Here is a 23,749-nt window from a genome sequence, read left to right as displayed (position 1 = left end):
GGCCCCACCAAGACAAAAGGACACCTGGCAGCCCTGCTGGCTGGAGAAGCCTGGGACCACAAGGAAATAAGTACAAGTGGGGACTGACTGGGGCCAATTTGCAGCTGCAGCCTCAGGGTAAATTTCCAGTCCAGGAGAAAAGTGTCTCCCTCCCTACTGGAGATGATGTAGGTGCTTGGTATTTGGCTCCAGCTCCACAGCTCTGGAGGCCCACAGCTGCCCAGGACTCCTGTAGGAATGTGTAGTGAGCATGTGAGTGCTGAGCAGTTTGGCGGTTGCTAGAATCTGGAATGGGGCAAGGGTCAGGAGATGCCAGTTACAGAACAGGTTCTTTGGGCATAACGCATATGCCAACTGGCAACTCCTAAAATACTCAAAGGGTAACATTTTCATTGAATGCAGAGCTCTACTTTATTCCACTGCCTTGTCAGGGCAGGGGCACCTTCTAGTAAGACAAACCTGGGATAGACTCGCGGCATGTCCAGGAAGAAGAAACACATGACTGTTTGTGAACACAAAGTTGTTGTCACTATGCTAATTTCTTCAGACTCTGATACACTGTTTTTACACATGTCCACTTTAGAAATCAAGATAACAGCCATATTCTCGGGCCAGGGGACACTTTTCTCCTGCACTGTGCTAGCAGGCCAGTGTCAACCTTGTCCTTCAGCTTCCCAATTTCCTCTTTAATGACACATTCTAATTAGACCTCTAAGACTACCTTTTAGGCTTTTGTCATGTCTTGCCTTATTGCTTTTTGGGATCAGTTGGCTTCCTCCAACAGCTGTTGCTTTTATCTGATTGGTTCTCGGGTGTCTTATTGGTTAGAATTTTACAAAAGAAATTTTAATGTAAAATTTAAAGGAAATCAAAGTTTCTTTTGTGAAATTCCAACCTTGTTCTACTCTACTTAGGATAAAAGAGCTTTTCAATGACTCAGTCAAGGCAGTTCAGCAGGTCTCTAGATTCTGCTGGGTTGGTCAAAAAGTTCATTCAGATTTGTCCATAAGATGTTATAGGAAAATCCAAATGAACTTCTGGCCAACTCAATTGATATTACATGGTTTAGGGAACGTGATACTCATCTGTGGGGAAAATCAGGAAGACCTGAGATAACTGATCAAACAGAGGCAAAATCTCTTTGAGTAGACATGATAGATACCAAAGTGTCCATTAGGTCATCTTCTTCTCTTTTATGAAGCTAATTTTCCCTATTTTTCCCATGATAGGAAATAGAGAGAAAGTTCTCCATCCAGAGGAGAGAGCTGTATTACACACATCACTGCATCTGCCAGCAGGTTCTCTTCTACCTAATCCTACCTGAAAGGCCACCCCTGTAAAACTGACACACCTGCTTTCCCCTTGGGTAGAAAGAGCGTATCACACAGAGAGGCAACTCTTGAGACTTTGAAGTGAAAGAAGTGAAGTGAAATCACTCAGTCGTGACCGACTCTTTGTGGTCCCATAGACTGTAGTGTACCAGGCCTTCTGTCCATGGGATTTTCCAGGCAACAGTACTGGAGTGGATTGCCATTTCCTTCTCCAGGGGATCTTCCCAACCCAGGGCTCGAACCCAGGTCTCCCGCATTGTAGACAGGCACTTTACCGTCTGAGCCACCATAAATGCAGACACATAACAGGTACTCAACTCAGTCTTAGAGCCTCATGTCAGTTTTTAGAACCAAGCCATGATTCTCTCCTTAGTATCATCCTATCTTGCATCTGACTTACACACCCTAAAATCTGAGTTGACAAAATTAAATTGATATCATCCAATTGGCATGAAGCACAATGATGGATTCCCCCAAATTCTTTCTGCATCTCTTCCTTTCCCTTCTAGTCACAGGTCCATACATTTTTCCTTGGGAAAATTACAATACATTTGTGGGATTAATGTTAAATGCACACCATGTTGGCAAGTTGTATATGGATAGTCAACAAAGGTATTTTATTATGGGCATTCAGAGGGTGTAATATTTCTTTTCCAAGTGTCATGAAAGGGTGTAGGATTATAGGATACTGCTCTGCTCTTGAAAGAATGTGTCTTCTTTTATCAGAAAACAGGAGAATAGTGAGATGTTAATTGTTGAAGGTTAAGAAAAAGTGTTGAAGGCTTGAGAAAAAACATTCAAAGAGCTTTCCCTCAAGTTTCAGCTCATTATTTACCCATATTCCCTTTCAAATTTTCCTTTTGTTGTCTCCTTCCTTTCGTGTTCTTTACAGACATGTAGGTTTGGTCTTAGAAATGTCCTATAGGGGTCAAAGGAACAGACCTGGGGATCCCAGGCTGGTTGAAAAGAAGCAGGAAGGGCCAGAATCAATGCCAGAGGGTCGACAGTGAGGAGCAGGTGACTGGGAGGTCATCTTCCTTGGCAAGAGAAAATTCAACAACTCATATCTCCGGGAGATGATGGGGGTGCTTGACTCAGAGCAAAGAGTGTTCAGATTCTTGCTGAGGGGCTGAGGGAGTGGTAGCTGAGCCTGCAGGCCCAGTGCTTGCACTAAGCCATTTGAGAACAGGAGAAAGCAAAGGACACTCAGGCACTGCCGGAGTCAGGCCAAACATCAAATGTCAGGCGGCTCTTCTGTAAAGAGAAGAAGAATGTACAGTAAGGATGGGGACATGTCAAGAAGGGATTATTTCATTCAAGCTCAAGTTCAGTTCAGTCGCTCAGTCGTGTACGACTCTGCAACCCCATGAATCGCAGCACGCCAGGCCTCCCTGTTCATCACCAACTCCCGGAGTTCACTCAGACTCACGTCCATTGAGTCCGTGATGCCATCCAGACATCTCATCCTTGGTCGTCCACTTCTCCTCCTGCCCCAAATCCCTCCCAGCATCAGAGTCTTTTCCAATAAGTCAACTCTTCTCATGAGGTGGCCAAAGTACTGGAGTTTCAGCTTTAGCATCATTCCTTGCAAATAATTCCCAGGGTTGATCTCCTTCAGAATGGACTGATTGGATATCCTTGCAGTCCAAGGGACTCTCAAGAGTCTTCTCCAACACCACAGTTCAAAAGCATCAATTCTTCAGCGCTCAGCCTTCTTCACAGTCCAACTCTCACATCCATACATGACCATTGGAAAAACCATAGTCTTGACTAGATGGACCTTAGTCAGCAAAGCAATATCTCTGCTCTTGAATATACTATCTAGGTTGGTCATAACTTTCCTTCCAAGGAGTAAGTGTCTTTTAATTTCATGGCTGCAATCACCATCTTCAGTGATTTTGGAGCCCCAAAAAATAAAGTCTGACACTGTTTCCACTGTTTCCCCATTTATTTCTCATGAAATGATGGCACCAGACCATGATCTTCATTTTCTGAATGTTGAGCTTTAAGCCAACATTTTCGCTCTCCTCTCACTTTCATCAAGAGGCTTTTTAGCTCCTCTTCACTTTCTGCCATAAGGGTGGTGTCATCTGCATATCTGAGGTCAATGATATTTCTCTGGCAATCTTGATTCCACCTTGTGTTTCTTCCAGTCCAGCGTTTCTCATGATGTACTCTGCATAGAAGTTAAATAAGCAGGGTGACAATATACAGCCTTGACGTACTCCTTTTCCAATTTGGAACCAGTCTGTTGTCCCATGTCCAGTTCTAACTGTTGCTTCCTGCCCTGCATACAGATTTCTCAAGAGGCAGGTCAGGTGGTCTGGTATTCCCATCTCTTTCAGAATTTTCCACAGTTTATTGTAATCCACACAGTCAAAGGCTTTGGCATAGTCAATAAAACAGAAATAGATGTGATTCTGGAATGCTCTTGCTTTTTCAATGATCCAGTGGATGTTGGCAATTTGATCTCTGGTTCCTCAGCCTTTTCTAAAACCAGCTTTAACATCAGGGAGTTCACGGTTAACGTATTGCTGAAGCCTGGCTTGGAGAATTTTGAGCATTACTTTACTAGCATGTGATATGAGTGCAATTGTGCGGTAGTTTGAGCATTCTTTTGCATTTCCCTTCATTGGAACTGGAATGAAAACTGACCTTTTCCAGTCCTGTGGCCACTGCTGAGTTTCCCAAATTTGCTGGCATGTTGAGTGCAGCACTGTCACAGCATCATCTTTCAGGATTTGAAACAGCTCAACTGGAATTCCATCACCTCCACTAGCTTTGTTTCTAGTGATGCTTTCTAAGGCCCACTTAACTTCACATTCCAAGATGTCTGGCTCTAGATTAGTGATCACATTGTCATGATTATCTGGGTTGTGAAGATCTTTTTTGTACAGTTCTTCCATGTATTCTTGTCACCTCTTCTTAACATCTCTGCTTCTGTTAGGTCCAGACCATTTCTGTCCTTTATCAAGCCCATCTTTGCATGAAATGTTCCCTTGGTATCTTTAATTTTCTTGAAGAGATCTCTAGTCTTTCCCATTCTGTTGTTTCCCTCTATTTCTTTGCATTGATCGCTGAAGAAGACTTTCTTATCTCTTCTTGCTATTCTCTGGAACTCTGCATTCAGATGCTTATATCTTTCCTTTTCTCCTTTGTTTTTCACCTCTCTTCTTTTCACAGCTATTTATAAGGCCTCCCCAGACAGCCATTTGGCTTTTTTGCATTTCTTGGTCTTGATCCCTGTCTCCTGTACAATGTCACAAACCTCATTCCATAGTTCATCAGGCACTCTATCTATCAGATCTAGGCCATTAAATCTATTTCTCACTTTCACTGTATAATCATAAGGGATTTGATTTAGATCATACCTGAATGGTCTAGCGGTTTTCCCTGCTTTCTTCAGTTTCAGTCTGAATTTGGTAATAAGGAGTTCATGATCTGAGCCACTGTCAGCTCCTGGTCTTGTTCTTGTTGACTTTATAGAGCTTCTCCATCTTTGGCTGCATAGCATATAATCAATGTGATTTCAGTGTTGACCATGTGGTGATGTCCATGTGTAGTCTTCTCCTGTGTTGTTGGAAGGGGCTGTTTGCTATGACCAGTGCATTTTCTTGACAAAACTCTGTTAGTTTTGCCCTGATTCATTCCACATTCCAAGGCCAAATTTGCCTGTTACTCCAGGTGTTTCTTGACTTCCTACTTTTGCATTCCAGTCCCCTATAATGAAAAGGACATCTTTTTTGGGTGTTAGCTCTAAAGGTCTTGTAGGTCTTCATAAAACCGTTCAGCTTCAGCTTCTTCAGCATTACTGATTGGGGCATAGACTTGGATAACTGTGATATTGAATGGTTTGCCTTGGAGACGAACAGAGATCTGTCGTTTTTGAGACTGCATCCAACTACTGCATTTCGGACTCTTTTGTTGACCATGATGTGTACTCCATTTCTTCTAAGGGATTCCTGCCCGCAGTAGTAGATATAATGGTCATCTGAGTTCAATTCACCCATTCCAGTCCATTTTAGTTCGCTGATTCCTAGAATGTCGACGTTCACCCTCGCCATTTCTTGTGTGACCACTTCCCATTTGCCTTGATTCATGGAACTGACATTCCAGGTTCCTATGCAATACTGCTCTTTACAGCATTGGACCTTGCTTCTATCACCAGTCACCTCCACAGTTGGGTATTGTTTTTGCTTTGGCTCCATCCCTTCATTCTTTTTGGAGTTATTTCTCCACTGATCTCCAGTAGCGTATTTGGCACCTACTGACCTGGGGAGTTCCTCTTTCAGTATCCTATCATTTTGCCTTTTCATACTGTTCATGGCGTTCTCAAGGCAAGAATACTGAAGTGGTTTGCCATTCCCTTCTCCAGTGGCCCAGGCCTCGGGCGTGGGTGGCTCCTCCCAGCTGCCGCCCCTGGCCTCGGGCTCGGGGTGGCTCCTCAGGGTCACTGCCCCTGGCCTCGGGTGCGAGGTGGCTTCTCCCAGCCGCCCCTGACCTCGGACGCGGGGTAGCTCCTCTCGGCTGCCCCTGACCTAGGACCCGGGGTGTCTCCGCCTGGCCGCCACTGACCTCGGATGTGGGCTAACTCCTCTCGGCCGCCGCCCCTGACCTGGGACGCAGGGTGTCTCCTCTCGGATGCGGGGTGTCTCCTCTCGGATGCGGGGTGTCTCCTCCCGGCAGCCACCCCTGACCTCGGACGCCGGGTAGCTCTTCCCGGCCACCACTGACCTCGGACACAGGGTAGCTCCTCTCATCCATTCCTGTACAGTCAAGAAAGAAGACCGGTTCCCAGAATAGGAAAGGGAGACCCTCCCAGATCCTAATTACATACCTATCTCACACTTATATAAACCACGTCAGAGTCTAGTTCAGTGCCCTAGACTTATTCAACCAGCTCCCGTGTGAGTCACAAACCATATTCACTTATATTAGCACTACTCACCCTCCACAATCACAAAACTCTTCTAGAGAAATGGAGCAAGTATCTCCTTTTGACTAGCTAAGAATAACTAGCCTCAGTATGGCAGACTTGCCTCAAACACTAGTCTTCCATCAATAAAGCCCCCCTTTTCTGGGCACTAGCTGCTCTTCATAGTTTTGATCATCTCTCAGCTCTTACACAATTCCCTGAGTAGGTAGCCAGGCAGCCCTGCATGCCACATCCCACACTGCATGACACAAAGCTGGGCTGCAGAGTTGTGCCTCTCTTGAGTCAGCCACTCAAGGGCTATGCTTTGCATTTCCTGACTCATATGGGGACAAGATTTCTTCCTTTACCCTCCTGTGAAGTGAAAGTGAAAGTCGCTCAGTCGTGTCCAACTCTTTGAGACCCCCATCGTCTATACTGTCCATGGAATTCTCCAGGCCAGAATACTGGAGTAGGTAGCCTTTCCCTTCTCCAGGGGAGCTTCCCATCCCGGGGATCAAACCCAGATCTCTCACATTGCAGGCAGATTCTTTACCAGCTGAGCCACCAGGGAAGCCCAAAAATAGTGGGAGGTCTACAACTTACAGCTGGAATCCTGGCTTCTCTGAAAAGACACTCTCATGGATATTCACAAAGAGCCCCCTCCTCCAGCCTCATTCCCACAGATTAATTTAAAATCTGGCTAGTGACAATAGGTAGAAGGGGGTGGGACCATCTTCTACAGTTTTAACTTGCTGTTTGAGGCCTGGGGTCCTCTAAGTCAACTAATCCTGAGCTAAGGCAAGACTGATCATTTTAGTTCTGCTCCATCGTTTGAAAACAATTTTTATGATTTTGGAAAGTTGCTTATTTCCTCTGATTCTTACTCTCTTCAGATTTAAAATAAGGTGTCAATTCAATAATATTCAAAACCTCTTTTGTTCTCACACTCAATAACTGTATAGCACAGGATTTTTAAACTATTATTATCATTCTATCCATGACTAGGATTCTCAAGTAATTCCTTGAAGTAACACAAAGTAGGTGACAATTATGGGCAGCTGTGCAGCACTAGTAGAATGACCCTTACCCTCAGAGTTCACACCCCACCACCACTTCTTCACCACCCTCCATACCAGTCCCCATGGGGACTACCCGATCTACAGGGCTTACCCAAGCAGAATACGACCACATCTTCCTTGTGGTTGCAGTCATGATAACCCCAGGACCTATGCTGACACTGCTCCAGGGACTGCTCTTGCCCTTTGCAATTGACATCATCTAGCCAGATGCGCCCATCTCCAGGGACAAACTTTCTCCGCGCTTTGGCAGGTACAAAGGCTGGCTTTCCACAGCCCAGCTGCCGGCACACCACCTGCTCCTCCTCTGTCGCCCAGCCGTCATCACAGACAGAGCCCCATATGCCCTTGTGCAGCACTTCCAGTCGCCCAGAGCACCTGGTGTCTCCGTTTACCAGCCTCAATTTAAAGGGATCTGCAGAGTCAGGGGATGGAGTGGCGCATGGAAAGAAGAAAAAAAATAAACATCATCTACATCCTCATTCAAATCCCATCAACACTTCTGAAGCTCTCTACCTGCCTGTTTTTCTGTGATTGTAGCCCTTGCTCTTGTTTCCAATCCATGTATCCCAGGTCTGTTTCCTTAACTAAGACATTTTACTTTCCCATCTAGTTTATAAAAGTCTAATACTTATGAATGACGTTCTAGTAGTTTTTTTTTTTTAATTGAAGAGTTCAACAAGTACATGGAATTGTGTGTCTTATCCCTATTATATACAATTCAATATAATAATATTTTATATTAATCTAGCAGTTAATACTGCTTAAAGCATTTTCATGTACAAAGGTAAGCATCATTAGCTCCATTTTAAAAACAAGAGAATTTAAAAAAAATAAAAATAAAAACAAGAGAATTGATGAGCAGCACAATTAAATAGCTTTGCCATGGTTATTCGATGCATGAGTGCTGAGCTAGTCACTCAGTCCTGTTTGACTGCTCCACTGTCCATGAGGATTCTCCAGGCAAGAATACTGGAGTGGGTTGCCCTGACCTCCTCCAGAGGATCTTCCCAACCCAGGGATTGAACCTGGGTCTTCCACATTGCGGGCAGATTCTTTACTATCTGACACACCTGGGAAGTCCAAGAATACAGAAGTAGGTAGCCTATCCCTTCTCCAGGGGATCTTCCAGACCCAGGAATCAAACCAGAGTCTCCTGCATTGTAGTCAGATTCTTTACCAGCTCAGCTTCCAGAGTAGTTCTTTATAAACACTGATTGAATAGAACTCTATTTAATCAAATTCATGAATAATCCTAGTCCCTGGACTTATAGGCATTACCTTCACATTCGACCCATGTATCCTCATCATGGGTGCAGTTATTACTCCCCTCAAGCCCAGAAAGGCAGTATTGAAGGTATCCTTCCCGTCCTGAGCATGATACGTTGCTCAGCCAGATGAGTCCTTGGCCCTGGGTATCCTTGTTACAGCATCTCTTGGTCAGTGTGGCCTTCCCACACCCCAGTTGCCGGCATACCACCTTCGCAGCTGAGAGATTCCAGCCTGTTTTGCACACAGTGCCCCATTGCTCTTGGTGCTTCACCTCCAAGCGCCCCTTGCAGCGCCCAGGGCCACCAACGAGCCTCACGGTCTCTGGAACTGTGGGAAAAGAAAGATTAAGTCTCTGCTCCCTGCAAGAACACAGCCTTCCCACGTAAGGGGGCTCCTAACTCTGAATCTTTCTCAGAAATAAGAATGAGACCTCAGCATCAGGCACAAATATTTGGTGACTGTTTGTCTGATAACAAACTGTGGGATAACAAAGAAAACATAATAGTCCCTTAGCCAAATCACAGTCTAATGCAAAAGTAGATAGGCACACATAAAATCATTAATGCATACACAGCAAATATATGAATGGAATAAACAAATACAGCAATTATATGCATATAATTGTTGTATATGTGTGTGTGTGTGTCTATATATATTGGCTTCCCAGGTGACTCTGTGGGTCCAGAATCCACCTGCATGCAGGAGACTCAGGAGACCTGGCTGGGCATCAATTCAAAAGATGCCCTGGAGGATGGCATGGCAACCCACTCCAGTATTCTTGCCTGGAGCATCCCATGGACAGAGGAGACTGGCAGACTACAGTCCATAGAGTCACAAAGAGTCAGACACAACTGAAGCAACTGAGCATGCACTCATGCATACATATATATACACAGTTGTTGTGTGTTGGTTTCCTATAAGCATCTCCTGTCTACCTAACTAGATGATAGACTCCTTGAGAACTGATAAACTTACATTACATTTTGGGACATTTCTTCTCCATAACTCTAACTGAGATTTAGATACAAATGTTTAGTGGTTATTACATCTGTGCATGTTTGTGTGTGTGAAGAAGAGAATCAGGTTCTTGGATAGATTGAAACAAAGAAAAACTAAGATTGAAACTAAGAGAAAATCATTAGGTCAGCCAAGCCTGCGTGCTAAGTCGCTTCAGTCATGTCCGACTCTGTGTGACCCTATGGACTGTAGCCCACCAGACTCCTCTGTCCATTGGATTCTCCAGGCAAGAATACTGGAGTGGGTTGCTGTGCCCTCCTGCAGGGGATCTTCCCCACCCAGGGACTGAACCCATGTCTCTTAAGTCTCTGCATTGGCAGACAGGTTCTTTATCACTAGTGTCACTGCTCCAGGAGGAGTAACAGTTCTAAATGAGGATATATTTGTCTCCAGCGTCCACAGTTGAGAAAGGGTGAGAAGTGCAGGACAAGGAATCAGTTAACCATTAGTTCATGGTGGAGAATAAAGATAAAGAGGACAAAGAATGGTCATGCGGGGTATGGGCAGTCGGCGTATAGTCATTGAGTCCTGCCATACTCACTCTCACATATTGCCCCTGCATCCTCGCTGTGGGAGCATTCATAAACGTCTTCCAGCTGGTCACATTTACTCAACTCATCTTCCGTCCCATTGCAGTTGACTTCTCGGATGAAGATTTTTTGTTTTTCATCCGCCAGGGGCTTATATAAATTACCACTGGGTGTCCCCTTGGCTGCTCCACAGCCCAGCTCCCGGCACACCACTTCCGCGTTTTTCATGTTCCAGCCGTCGTTACACACAGTGCCCCACTTGCCTTTCCGTTCCACTTCCACCCGCCCTTCACAGTGATGGGGACCTCTCACCAGTCGCACTTTGGGAGGAGACTCTGCAAAGAAATGAGATTGGCTGCAGATTAGGAGTGGCCCAGAGAGTACTCAGGCATGTATGCAGTCTTCTGGGAATTCTTCTATCACTTTTGGGATGTGGAAAATTGAAGGGTGAGAAAATAGGGATCAAAAAAGACAAGGAAGAGGAGCTCTAGGACTCCATCTCTGAGTTCTAGTTCTGCTACACTCTTTTATTATTATTATAATTTAAACTGTATTTCTACTTGGCCCTTGGTGAAACTTGGAAAAATAGGCTTAATATACCTACCTTTGGATGTGGTACAAATATGATTATTAATATGATTATTTAAAAAGTATACTTTCTAACAGGAATTAAGATGCACAGTGTTATAATATTCATATCAATAAATACGTTGTATAAAATTTTAGTTTGTCTTGTAATTACCTTCCTGCCAAATAAAGTATAGCATATATATATGCATTTTGGTGTGAAATTTGAACAAAATCTGTTTTTCAGTTAATAATACTGTATCACATTAGCTCCCTGTTTCTTTCTTTGTTTTTTTTTTTTCCAACAACATAGTATTCCTTTATATTTTCAGGATTGGATTAGAACTTTCAAGCCTCATTCAGTTTTTTTTTTTTTTAAATCACTAAGATAATAAACTTTCTAGATTACCAGCAGTAATCCTAGAGGCCAAAATATGTGGAACTAAGTCAAGATTTTGAGTGAATATAAATTAGAAATCTAGCATTCTATTCATACTAGGTCAAACAAGTGAAGTCCAAATGTCATAAGTGTTTTAGCTTAGCAAAAAATCATGTTTTCTAAAATATACGTATTATAGAAACTATATACATATGTATACAAAAGCTTTTCTACTATGCTTGATAAATGCTTGAGAAAGAACCTCAAATAAATGATGGAGAAACTGGGAAATATAAGCTAAATGAACCTAAAACATGAAGCACTGAACATGAAATAGAAAAATTGAAACAGACTAGAAAAAAGTAAAAGGTCATCATATATCCAGTTGTTTTTAAACATGGTGGCTCATTAGAAATGCATCTGGAGCTTTGGAAATAAAAAGCAGTCCATCAGCATTTACATTTTTCAAAAATTTCCAGGATAATTCTAATATGCATCTGGATTTTGAAAAGGGACTATGGGTTTTTCTATTAAAAGGTAGTTATAGTGGTATGGAATTCTTTTATTTTTCTGTTGACCAGAAAAGTGGTCAATGGTATTAAGCAGCCACTAGTTACATAATCACAATAGTAAAAGATGTGTTAGTTTCACAATAAATACCCAGACAAAAAGTGAAAGATAACTACAATTGCAAGCCATAATGGAAACATGATTAACCTAGCAACATAAAATAATTACATACACTTTGGGAGTTAAGTAGAGTGTTGTGATAAGTGTAAGTGCATACATGCACATGTTCTCATCCACCCAGTCAGTCTAAGTCTTGTGGTTGAAGTATTTAATTCATTTACATTTAAGTTAATTTTCAATATATATGATCCTATTACCATTTTCTTAATTGTTTTTGGTTTATTTTCTGTACGTCTTTTCCTTCTCTTGTGTTTCCTGTCTAGAGAAGTTTCTTTAGCACTTGTTGTAAAGCTGGACTGGTGGTGCTGAATTCACTTAATTTTTGCCTGTTTGGAAAGCTTTTGATTTCTCCATCAAATCTGAATGAGAGTCTTGCTGGGTAATGTATTCTTGGTTGCAGGTTTTTCTTTCTTCACTTAAAATATATCATACCATTCTCTTCTGGCTCGTAGAGTTTCTGTTGAGAAATCAGCTTACAACCTCATGGGAGTTCCCTTATATGTTATTTGTCATTTTTCCCTTGTTGCTTTTAATATTTTATCTTTGTCTTTAACTTTTGTCAGTTTGATTACTATGTGTGTGTCTCATTGTGTTCCTCGTGGACTTTATCCTGCCTGGGACTCTGCACTTCCTGGACTTGTTCAATTATTCTTTCCATGTTAGGGGAATTTTCATCTATTATCCAAATATTTTCTTGGGTCCTTCCTCTCTCTCTTCTCCATCTGGAACCCCTATAATGCAAATACTGGTGTGTTTACTGTTGTCCCAGAGGCCTCTTAGTCTGGTCTTCATTGTTTTCATTCTATTTTCTATATTCTGTTCTGTGGCAGTGATTTTCACCATGCAGTCGTCTGGGTCCCTTATCTGTTCTTCTGCCTCAGTTATTCTGCTACTGATTCCTTCTAATGTGTGGTTCATCTCTGTCAGTTTTTTAGTTCTTACAGGTCTTTGGTAAATATTTCTTCCATTTTCTTCGTTCTATTTCTGAGATCCTATGATCTTTACTATCATTATCTTCACTATCATTATTCTGAATTCTTTTACTGGAAGGTTGCCTATTTCTACTTCATTAGTTGTTTTTCTGGGGCTTTATCTTGTCCCTTAATCTGAGACATAACCCTGTCATTTTTCATCCTGATTAACCTTCTGTAATGTGGTTTTCATTCTAGCCACTGTGGGATTGTGGTTCTTTGACCAGAGATTGAACCTATTTCCCCTGCACTGAAAGCATGGAGATGTCGAGATATAATTTGGGCTAACAACCTGACTCTCTCTCTCAATATCAATGATCCACTCTCAACCATCTTTGCTACTTCCTATGACATTTTCCCATGTCCAAGAACCTAGCTCAGAAGAAATACAGAGAGTGCTGTGTAAGGGAAGAAATACAGAGAGTGCTGTGTAAGGGAAGAGTCAGAGCCTCAAAGACACAGAGCCCTAAAACTGGGTCTAGAAGATTCTATGTGTTGGGAGTGGGAGATGGGCTTCACAGAGTCTCCAGGTAAGTTCTGAAGAAACCAAGACTTAGACAAGGAGTATAGAAGACTGTGTAGGGAGACAAGGGAAGAGCCTATCAGGAAACAAACTTCTGGTTACTACATTCCAAGTACTGTTTTATGAACACACAAAACAGTGATGATCAAGATAGTTAGCATTGCTGTCCTCAAGAAGATTCTATTTAATAGGCTTGAAGCAATACCATCAAGTCCTCTCAGCCCAGAGAGATATAGTGATAAAGAAGATCTAAGTTTGCCAAGCCTCCAGAAAGAAGTCTGTTGTACCTGGAGGGACAACATTTGGACTTGTGGCTTGTGGTCTGTCAGGCTATGAACAGTATATGACAACATGGGCTACATGGAATAACTCAGATACCTATATGAATGGAATACAATTTCTCAGGACCCAAATTTCTACTGCCTATATATATATATATATATATATATATATATATATATACATAATTGTTGTTGTATTCCTTTATTCCTTTCATATATTTGCTTTCTATGCATTAATAATTTTCTGTGTGTCTGTGTCCTTTTCAATTAGACTGTGATTTGGCTAAAGGACTAGTCTATTATATATATATATATGGACATCCCATGGACAGAGGAGACTGGCAGACTACAGTCCATAGAGTCACAAAGAGTCAGAGTCAGACACAACTGAAGCAACTGAGCATGCACTCATGCATACATATATATACACAGTTGTTGTGTGTTGGTTTCCTATGAGCATCTCCTGTCTACCTAACTAGGTGATAAACTCCTCAAGAACTGATAAACTTACACTATATTTGGGGAGCTCATTTCTTCTCCATAACTCTAACTGAGCTTTAGATACAAATGTTTAGTGGTTATTAGACCTGTGCATGTTTGTGTGTGTGAAGAAAAGAATCAGGTTCTTGGATAGATTGAAACAAAGAAAAACTAAGATTGAAACTAAGAGAAAATCATTAGGTCAGCCAAGCGTGCGTGCTAAGTCGCTTCAGTCATGTCCGACTCTGTGTGACCCTATGGACTGTAGCCCACCAGATTCCTCTGTCTATTGGATTCTCCAGGCAAGAATACTGGAGTGGGTTGCTGTGCCCTCCTGCAGGGGATCTTCCCCACCCAGGGACTGAACCCATGTCTCTTAAGTCTCTGCATTGGCAGGCGGGTTCTTTATCACTAGTGTCACTATTCAACCAAGGAAGAGTAACAGTTCCAGATGAGGATATATTTGTCTCCAGGGTCCACAGTTGAGAAAGGGTGAGAAGTGAAGGACAAGGAATCAGTTAACCATTAATTCATGGCGGATAGTAAAGATAAAGAGGACAAAGAATGGTCATGCGGGGTATGGACAGTTGGCCTATAGTCCTTGAGTCCTGCCATACTCACTCTCACATATTGCCCCTGAATCCTCGCTGTGGGAGCAATCATAAACGTCTTCCAGCTGGTCACATTTACTCAACTCATCTTCCGTCCCATTGCAGTTGACTTCTTGGATGAAGATCTTTTGTTTTTCATCTGCCAGGGGCTTATATAAATTACCACTGGGTGTCCCCTTGGCTGCTCCACAGCCCAGCTCCCGGCACACCACTTCCACGTCTTTCATGTTCCAGCCGTCGTCACACACAGTGCCCCACTCGCCATTCCGTTCCACTTCCACCCGTCCTTCACAGCGATGGGGACCTCTCACCAGTCGCACTTTGGGAGGAGACTCTGCAAAGATATGAGATATTGGCTGCAGATTAGGAGTGGCCCAGAGAGTACTGAGGCATATATGCAGTCTTCTTGGAATTCTACTACCATTTTCAAGATATGGAGAATTAAAGGGTGAAAAAGTAGGGGTCAAAAGGGAAGACAAGGAAGAGGAGCTCCAGGACTCCATCTCTGAGTTCTGGTTCTGCTACACTCCTTTATTATTATTATTATTATTATTATTATTATTATTATTATTATTATTATTTAAACTGTATTTCTACTTGGCCCTTGGTGAAACTTGGAAAAACAGGCTTAATATCCCTACCTTTGGATCTGTGTTTGTGGCCTGTGGTCTATCAGTCTATGAACAGTATATGACAATATGGGCTACATGGAACAACTCAGACACCTCTGTGAATGAAATACAATTACTTAGACCCAAATTTCTACTGACTACTTTGTCTCAACTCTGCACAAACTTCCTAGAACTTGGCATCAACCCCAGAAGTAGTAGTTGGGTGAAAGAAGTCTACCTGGTTGGTTTTAAGCTCTATTGAGAAGTTTCTATTTGATTTATTGATTTATTCTTGTTTCTCTCCTCTTCTTCTATTATTTCTTGAGGAAAATTACATGAGGAATGGAGGTTAGAGACAAAAATTAAAATTGAACTATAAAAAACTAAGAAAAGTTCCCATTCTTGTACTCTGAAGTTTAAGGCATGTATATATAATTCAAGAAAAGCCACCTAGAAATAACTTCTGGATCATTGTAACTAAGATTAGAGTTTGGATAGGCATTATTGTTTGCCCTAGCAAATATTCGATATCAAGATAATGCTCAGGCTATTTTATTTTACTTTGAGTTATAAAATTCTGGGTTTATTTTTTATTTGGCCATGCCACATGCCATGTGGGATCATACTTCCTCAACCATGGATCAAATCCACCGCCCCGCATTGGAAGCATGGCATCTTAACTGCTGGACCACCAGGGAAGCCCTCAAATTCTGGTTTTAAATAAGTTTTCCTTTTCCATGGAGTAGAGGACTAGATCACATTGTAGGAGAGAAGAAATATGTTTAAGAGAGAGAAAGAGAATAAGTATCAAATAAATGCAGCTAAAGGGAAGACAAGGGCTGAGAAGATTTAAAAGCTAAAGAGAAGAACAAAGGAGCTCATCAGGGCAGTTGTGTCCTAGACAGCATTTTAGACTACTTTATTAGTGAGGGCTTGAGAGACAAGGACCCGGGGTGAGTCCTCCCTCTCTGAGTATAAAGAGAGCAGCTGTCTCCTGGCACTTGCAGCAAGACATAACCCTGGTGGCCAGAGAAGAAAAACCAGGTCATCTGAGTATTGGACTGGGACCCAGAAGCAGCATTTCTTTAAGAAAGCAAATTGACCCAGAAGGGTGTAAGATCCTCCACATTCATAGCAGAGTTTGCAGCTGCCCCTCTCTCATAAAGCCTCTACTATCAAGAGAAAGAATAGGCTGAAGAGACAATGTCAAAGAAACTCATAATCCTCAACCAGTCCCCTTGATTTTTGGACCATCAGAGGCTTCCTCTTCCACAGACTAATTCTCTTTGTGCCTCCCCATTCTCTCCTCAGTTGAACCGTTTGTGCTCTGCTGAAAGACTCCTTGAAGAGGTGGCCAGTGACCACTTAAATCCAGCCTGCACTCTGCTGATGAAACCATGAAGTGCACAGAGGCTGGTGCATTTCTAGTTCAAAGATAACATTAAAATTGGCAGAGGGACCAGGAAGTAGTAGAATATAGAAGGGCAGAAGAAAGTTTACTTCCCAGGAGGCGAGGTGTCTTCTGAGCCTGAAAGAAAGCCATCTGCTTTGTTAGATGATGGAGCTAGAGCTGGGCTAGCATCTTGGGTTATACAGGCCAAATGGAGAGGAATCCCTTTGCAGTATAAACCACTCAAACTTTCTCTAAGTTTTGAAAGTGGAAATCTACCCATATAAGACTGAGTAGGTGGGTTGGGAAACCAGAAAGAAAATCTACTGGGGCTCTTTTGAGCCACAGCCTATCTCCCTGGCCCTGGGAAATTAAAACTTTCACTCTCCAGAGCTGAAAGCCCACCCTCTTGCGACACCAAAAAATCTTACCTAGAAGTCCAGGTCCAGTGCAAAAGCCTGAGCAAATAAAAAAGAAAGAAAGAAGTGAATGAGATCAAGTAGTCAATTGCCAAGGCTTTGTCCAAAATCACAACTCTCTAGAAAGTTTCGCTGAAGTTTGTGGGACAGAGAGGTAATTACACAGCCTCCAAGATTAGACATGGCTGAGACCTTCTCCTTCTCCTCCTTCTCCTCCTAGAATGACCAGCCTAAAAAAAAACACATGGAAACTAAAAGCCAAAAAGGCCCATTCTACCATGCCTAATTAGATCTATCATGTTCCCTTTCCATCTGATGTTGGCTCTACCCCAGGCATGGATATATTTGATTTTCTATTTTAATCTATTAGATTGATCGGTGATGACCACCTAAACTAGAAGTGTGGTGATGTAGTATCTGAGTCCAACAGGAAAACATGTTGGAGGTTTCTAGGAAGATGTGCTGGGGCCAGTGTGAGAGAAGCAAGAGAGACTCCATCTTGAAGCCTGTCATCCATCTTAAAGACTGGATGTGAACTGGGAGTGAACCCTGCCCAAGAGTGAGAAAACCATTGCTAGTGAAAACCAGGTCTGCTGGAGACTTCCCTCCCTACAGATGACAAATGGAGATTGTAGTTGAGGTCAAGCTGCCCCTGTAAGATTAACCATGGAGATATCCCCCTTGATGTATAGTCATTGTCCCCCCGCCCCACCCTTAATCCTAATTGTTTGTTCTCCTAACACCTATTTGTTGTAAAACTCAGTCATATACAACAAAGAGGTTGCTAACATGTAACCAGTCACATAGCAGAGGTGGAGAGGGTGGGAGTATAAAACTGGGCCTCTCAGAAACATCAGGGTCCTTGTTGGGAACTACTCCCCTTGGATCCGCTGGTGTAATAAACTGTACTCCACTGTCTTGAGTGTCCTCCGAGGTATGTTTTGCAACTCCGGATTCCACAACAGATGCACGGTTGGGGAGGATAAAGATGTCTTGAAAGGCACATGAGAGGGTAACAGGCAGGAAGGCTAGGGGTCCCCAATTGAAAGAAACAAACTACAAGTGTCAATTTTATTTTTTCCTTCTCTATACAAAATTAAAGGAGGGTTCTTTTAAAATTCTGTGTTGCCATGACAACACCTGGTTCCACCTGAACTTAATTTTTCTCAAACCTTGAGCTCACCAATGCATTTTTCTTATGGAAATGTTTTTCTTAAGCTATGCTATTGTATTTACCTTATTTAGCTTTCTTCAAGTCTGTTCACCGAAGACTCAGAACCCATAATGGCTCAACACATCAGTATGTTTTATTCATGGAAGTGTTCCTCTTCTGATGTCTATTTCAGAAGATTTCTCTATCTCTTTTATACTTTAATAAAACTTGATTACACAAAAAGCTCTGGCAACCCAGCCTCATCACTGGCTGCAGGTTGAATCCCTCTCTTCCAGAGGCCAAGAATCCCAGCATCATTCACAGGTTGCTGTTCATAGCAGCAACCTTTCACATAGAGGAAAATGGCAGTATTTTTTTGTGTTCACTGACACTGCATTTAGACAATGGTCAGGAAACTTTTGTGTCAAAGGCCAAATAGCAAATATTTAGGCTTCATGGGCTATACAGTCTCTGTTATAACCAATCAGCTCTGTCAGTGCAACCATATACATGTGAATGAATAAGCCTGGCTGTGTTCCAATAAACCTTTATTTATGAACAATTAAATTTAGATTTCATGTCATTCTCATGTGTCACAAAATATTATTCCTTTCACTTTTCCCACAGTTTAAAAATGTAATATCCATTCTTAGTTTCCAGGCTGTGGTTTGCTGAACCTGGTTAAGAGTTCAGAAAGCAGTTCTAGGCTAATTTCCAAACTTCCAGGTTAAAGTATCAGCACATCTTTGAATGATCAGAGTTTCTTCCTACAAGATCTCTGTGTAATCAGACTCATCTACTCATTAGGCTCCAGCCTAATGCAAACTTTGAGAGATGGTGAAGGACAGGGAAGTCTGACATGCTGCAGTCCAGGGGGTTGCAAAGAGACAGACACGACTCAGCTACTGAACAACAGCAAATGCTATAGAGAGAGTCCTGTGACTATCAGTGGCCTCTGAAACCCAGTATTTTGAAAACCAATACAGCATTGTAAAGTAAAATGAAGTAAAAATAAAAATTAAAAAAAATTAAAAATTAAAAAAATTAAAAAAAAAAAAACTCATCATGCCCCAATACCACCCCATCTTATAGGATCTTTCTGAAGGAGTTAATATCATTGGACTTCCAGCCTAGAGCTTTTTAGGCAAATTCATGTATTTCATTGACTTGTCCTGGAATATTTTCTTCCAAATATTTGCTTTGCAACAACATGACTCAAAAAGTATTTGTCTGTAATTGCCTAAAACTCAAGGTTATATCATGAATAGCACCCCACAAGTCTAATAAAGAATACAAAACATGTATATCTGCAAAGGAAACTGAATGTGATGAGCCTGATAGGTGTGAAAGTGACATAGCCCAAATGTAACTTGAGAACTCTGTAGTGGGGTTGATCACCATGAGTATCACAGGTCAGAAAGACTTCACGAAGGAGGTGCAACTGAAGATAAGTGTAAGAGATTCAATAGTAACTTCACAAGAGGAGGTGGTGAACTATCTGCTAGGTAACATAAGAGGTGTATGGGTGTTTAGAAATGTGACCAGCACTGTGCATAGAACACACAAATGCCCAACTGAGAGACTGGTAGGTTTCAGTGGTATACTGGATCATCAGGAAAGTTAAAATGGATGTGACTGATTAGGGAAGGGACCTAGCAGGCTCTTTTATCTTGTGGAAAGGCTCTTAACAAACCTCTGAGGAACATAACATTACTTCATAGATGAAAATGAGATTTCCAAAGGCTATGATAACTTTAAAATTCAGATAGCTAAGAAATTAAAAAGCAAAAATTGAAATCCAGATCTCTTTGATTCCAAAATCCTCAAATACTCTAAATTAATCTGAGCAATAAGAAACTGGGAAAAACTAGGGAAACACATGAAATACATTTGAGAGGAATCAATATGATCAATGAAAGGTGTTTGTCCTGCAGTTCTACTTCCTTTCTTGCTGTTACCCATGGTCCATTTATTTGTCTTATTATAAATAGTGCATTTAGGAAAATTTGTGTGAAAAAGCAATAGTATAAATTATTACTGAATTGATAATGTGAATATAGGGAAATAGAAAGTTTTCTGGTAATCAAGGTGGATTATAAACTGAGTAGAGTAAGTGGCTTTGGGGATTTAGAATAATTACCAGATATAGAGAAAGGAGAGTAGAGACTTTTCTTGAAAGATACCTAGATATGTACCAGATGGGCAAGGAAAGGCTTCCCCCAATCAAAGTTCCAGAGTACTCTGAAGCCTGGACCCAAAGGAGCAGAAATACTCACCAAAGATCAAGAAGAAAAACAGAGCCATGTCCCAGATGGCTGAAGATAGTGAACTGAAATGTAAGGCTGGAAGGAGGCCCCACAACAGGAATATGCAGCTTTGGTTGCAAGTGTGCTGTGAGGAGGGAAGGAGGCAGGTTTTGTCTGCAGCAGAGGCTTTATCAGATGACTAGAAACCAATGGGCTCAGAGATCAGGACTGATAGAGCTGGACTTGCTGAATTCAGCATGTCCCAGAGGAAGGGAGGTGGCCGGAATTGGCAGAAAGATGATGAAAACAAAACAAACAAACAAAACAAAAAACCCCAAGCTGCTGTGCTTTGGTTCTGCTGTAATCCCAGCTCCATCGAGCTCTGCTTTAGTCCCCTCACTATGTAAACAAGGAAAACAACGCACATAAGGAAAGCCAAGTACCAAGAATAAGGGCCATTTCACATTAGAAGATCAAGCAATACTTGATCCTCATGTATGGTTTGTGGGGGTTAATAAGCCAATTTCAATTCTTTCCTTCCAGATGGAAGTGACTGGAAAATATAGAGGCCAAAGATCATAGAACAATCCCAAAGTTGCCCTTGAAGTTGCCATAATTCAGAGTCAGGAGGGCAATCCAGAGTCAAGGTGCCAATCTTTGCAAATATGGCTTGATTTATTTCTCTCAAACCAGCTTCTCCAGTGCTAAGTAGAGGGCCTAGCACATGGATCTGCTCTTCTGTGCTTGTTCTGGTTTATGCCCATCTTTGGAAACTGAATGGAAGCATGTTCTTGTCATAACGAAATCAGGTTGTTCTTAAGTCTAAGATATGATGGACAGGGAGTTCCAGAAAAACATTTACTTCTGCTTCATTGACTATGCTAAAACCTTTGTGTGGATCACAACAAACTGGAAAATTCTTAAATGCGAGTACCAGACCACCTTACCGGTCTCCTGAGAATCTTGTATGCAGGTGAAGAAGGAATAGTTAGTATAGGACAGGGAGCTATATTCAATATTTGTAATAACCTATAAGGGAAAAGAATCTGAAAACATATGTGTGTGTATAACTGAATAACTTTGCTATACAGTTGAAACTAACACAACATTGTAAATCAACTATACTTCAATAATAATAATGGTGGAACGAAAAAACTAAACAGCCTCTTGATGAGGGTGAACAAGGAGAGTGAAAAAGCTGGCTTGAAATTCAACTTTAAAAAAGCTAATATCATAGAATCTGGCCTCATCATTTCATTACGAATAGATGAGGAAACAGTGGAAACAGTGACAGATTTTATTTTCTTGGGCTCCAAAACCACTGTGGGTGGTGACTGAAGCTATGAAATTAAAAGACGCTTGCTCCTTGTAAGGAAGGTTATGACCAACCTAGACAGCATATTAAAAAGCAGAGACATTACTTTGACGACAAAGGTCCATCTAGTCAAGGCTATGATTTTTCCAGTAGCCATGTATGGATGTGAGAGTTGAGCACTGAAGAATTGATGCTTTTGAACTGTGGTGTTGGAGAAGACTCTTGAGAGTCCCTTGGACTGCAAGGAAATCCAACCAGTCCATCCTAAAGGAGATCAGTCCTGGGTGTTCATTGGAAGGTCTGATGCTGAAGCTGAATCTCCAATATTTTGGCCACCTGATGTGAAGAACTGGCTCATTTGAAAAGACCTTGATGCTGGGAAAGATTGAGGGCAGGAGGAGAAGGGGAAGACAGAGGATGAGATGGTTGGATGGCATCACCAACTCAATGGACATGAGTTTGGGTGGGCTCTGGGAGTTGGTGATGAACAGGAAGGCCTGGCATGCTGCAGCTCATGGGGTTGCAAAGAGTCGGACATGACTGCGCGACTGAATTGAACTGAACTGAACTGAACTGCTCCTTGGAAGAAAAGCTGTGACAAACCTAGACAGCATATTGAAGAGCAGAGACATCACTTTGCCAACAAAGGTTCTTATAGTCAAAGCTATGGTTTTTCCAGTAGGCATGTGAGAGTTGGACCATAAAGAAGGCTGAGCCCCAAAGAATTGATGGTTTAAAACTGTGGTGCTAGAGAAGACTCTTGAGAGTCCCTTGGACTTCAAGAAGATCAAACTGGTGCATCCTAAAGGAAATCAGTCCTGAATATTCTTTGGAAGGACTGATGCTGAAGCTGAAACTCCAACACTTTGGCCACCTGATGCAAAGAACTGACTCATTGGAAAAGACCCTGATGCTGGGAAAGATTGAAGGCAGGAGGAGAAGAGGATGACAGAGGATGAGATGGTTGGATGTCATCATTGACTTGATGGACATGAGTTTGAGCAAGCTCCGGGAGTTGGTGATGGACAGGGAAACCTGGTGTGCTGCAATCCATGGGGTTGCAGAGGGTCAGACATGACTGAGCAAATGAACTGAACTGAACTAATTGTAATAGCATGTAAACACAGCTATAAGAAAGGAAAGTATAAGAAACCTTGGGAACACAATTGAAGAAATGATCACCTTTACTTGGAGCTAATAATAGACTTCAGAGAGATGATGACAGTTGAACAGGAATTTAATAAATAGAATGGAGAATCAGAATGAAAAAAGACTTCGTTGTACATATGCAGACAAATGAAAGAGCATTAAGAACTACTATGGAATGACTGAATCACAGCCTGTGTGGTGGTCAGATGTCAGGAGACACTGATGTTGAATTTTAAAAACACTAGATGATATAAAAGTATTAGTAGGATCTGGATGATAAAAAGTTATAAATAGCTCTGTAAATGCTTATTATCACATTCTACATTCTGCAGATTCTGAAATGATGCAGTAACAAGACACAGAATTCAGAAAAAGCTCAGAATATTAGCTTTACTGTTGAGGAATCTACATTAGGTTGCAACTGTGATCCAAGACCCTATGCATTTATCTTTATCCTTCAGGGGTCACACCTGCCCTACTGATCACACATGAAGGAGAAAAGACATCATATATCCTGTGGGCAGACAAATCCACCAGAAAGCTCAAGCTTCAAGACTGAGATATATTTCTCCCCAACTCATACAGAAAATTAAGTGAAAGAAAAGGAGAGAAAAATAAAGATAAACTTTTCTCCAGACTATAGTATTTTATTAACAGAGTCAAGAATATGAAGAAAGAAAAAGGAAGCTTTTTTTGACCAGAAAGAGCACTATGCTAAGGACACACACACACACAAAGAAAATGAAGGATGATATGCATTTTAGAGGGCTTCCCAGGTTGTGCTAATGGTAAAGAACTCACCTGTCAATGCAAGAGACGTAAG

At 41.8% G+C, this 23,749-nt stretch overlaps 1 protein-coding gene across 1 annotated transcript; it reads right to left on the bottom strand.

Annotated features, from left to right (window-relative positions):
• Nucleotides 1–1,969: 1,969 nt before the first annotated feature.
• On the bottom strand, nucleotides 1,970–20,553 carry LOC138073784 (CD5 antigen-like). Its single transcript, XM_068965692.1, has 8 exons — nucleotides 20,493–20,553; nucleotides 17,076–17,102; nucleotides 14,654–14,977; nucleotides 10,153–10,476; nucleotides 8,604–8,921; nucleotides 7,417–7,737; nucleotides 5,907–6,097; nucleotides 1,970–2,585 (listed from the first exon to the last, which is right to left on the bottom strand). Exons 1-7 carry the CDS (start codon nucleotides 20,518–20,520, stop codon nucleotides 5,919–5,921), a joined length of 1,521 nt encoding a protein of 506 aa, XP_068821793.1. The 5' UTR covers nucleotides 20,521–20,553; the 3' UTR covers nucleotides 1,970–2,585; nucleotides 5,907–5,918.
• Nucleotides 20,554–23,749: the final 3,196 nt, after the last annotated feature.

Source organism: Capricornis sumatraensis, chromosome 2, assembly GCF_032405125.1.
Source record: "Capricornis sumatraensis isolate serow.1 chromosome 2, serow.2, whole genome shotgun sequence".
NCBI classification, from domain to species: Eukaryota; Metazoa; Chordata; class Mammalia; order Artiodactyla; family Bovidae; genus Capricornis; species Capricornis sumatraensis.
Note: the sequence above shows the minus strand (reverse complement) of the source record. Positions and strands in the feature narration are given on the sequence as shown.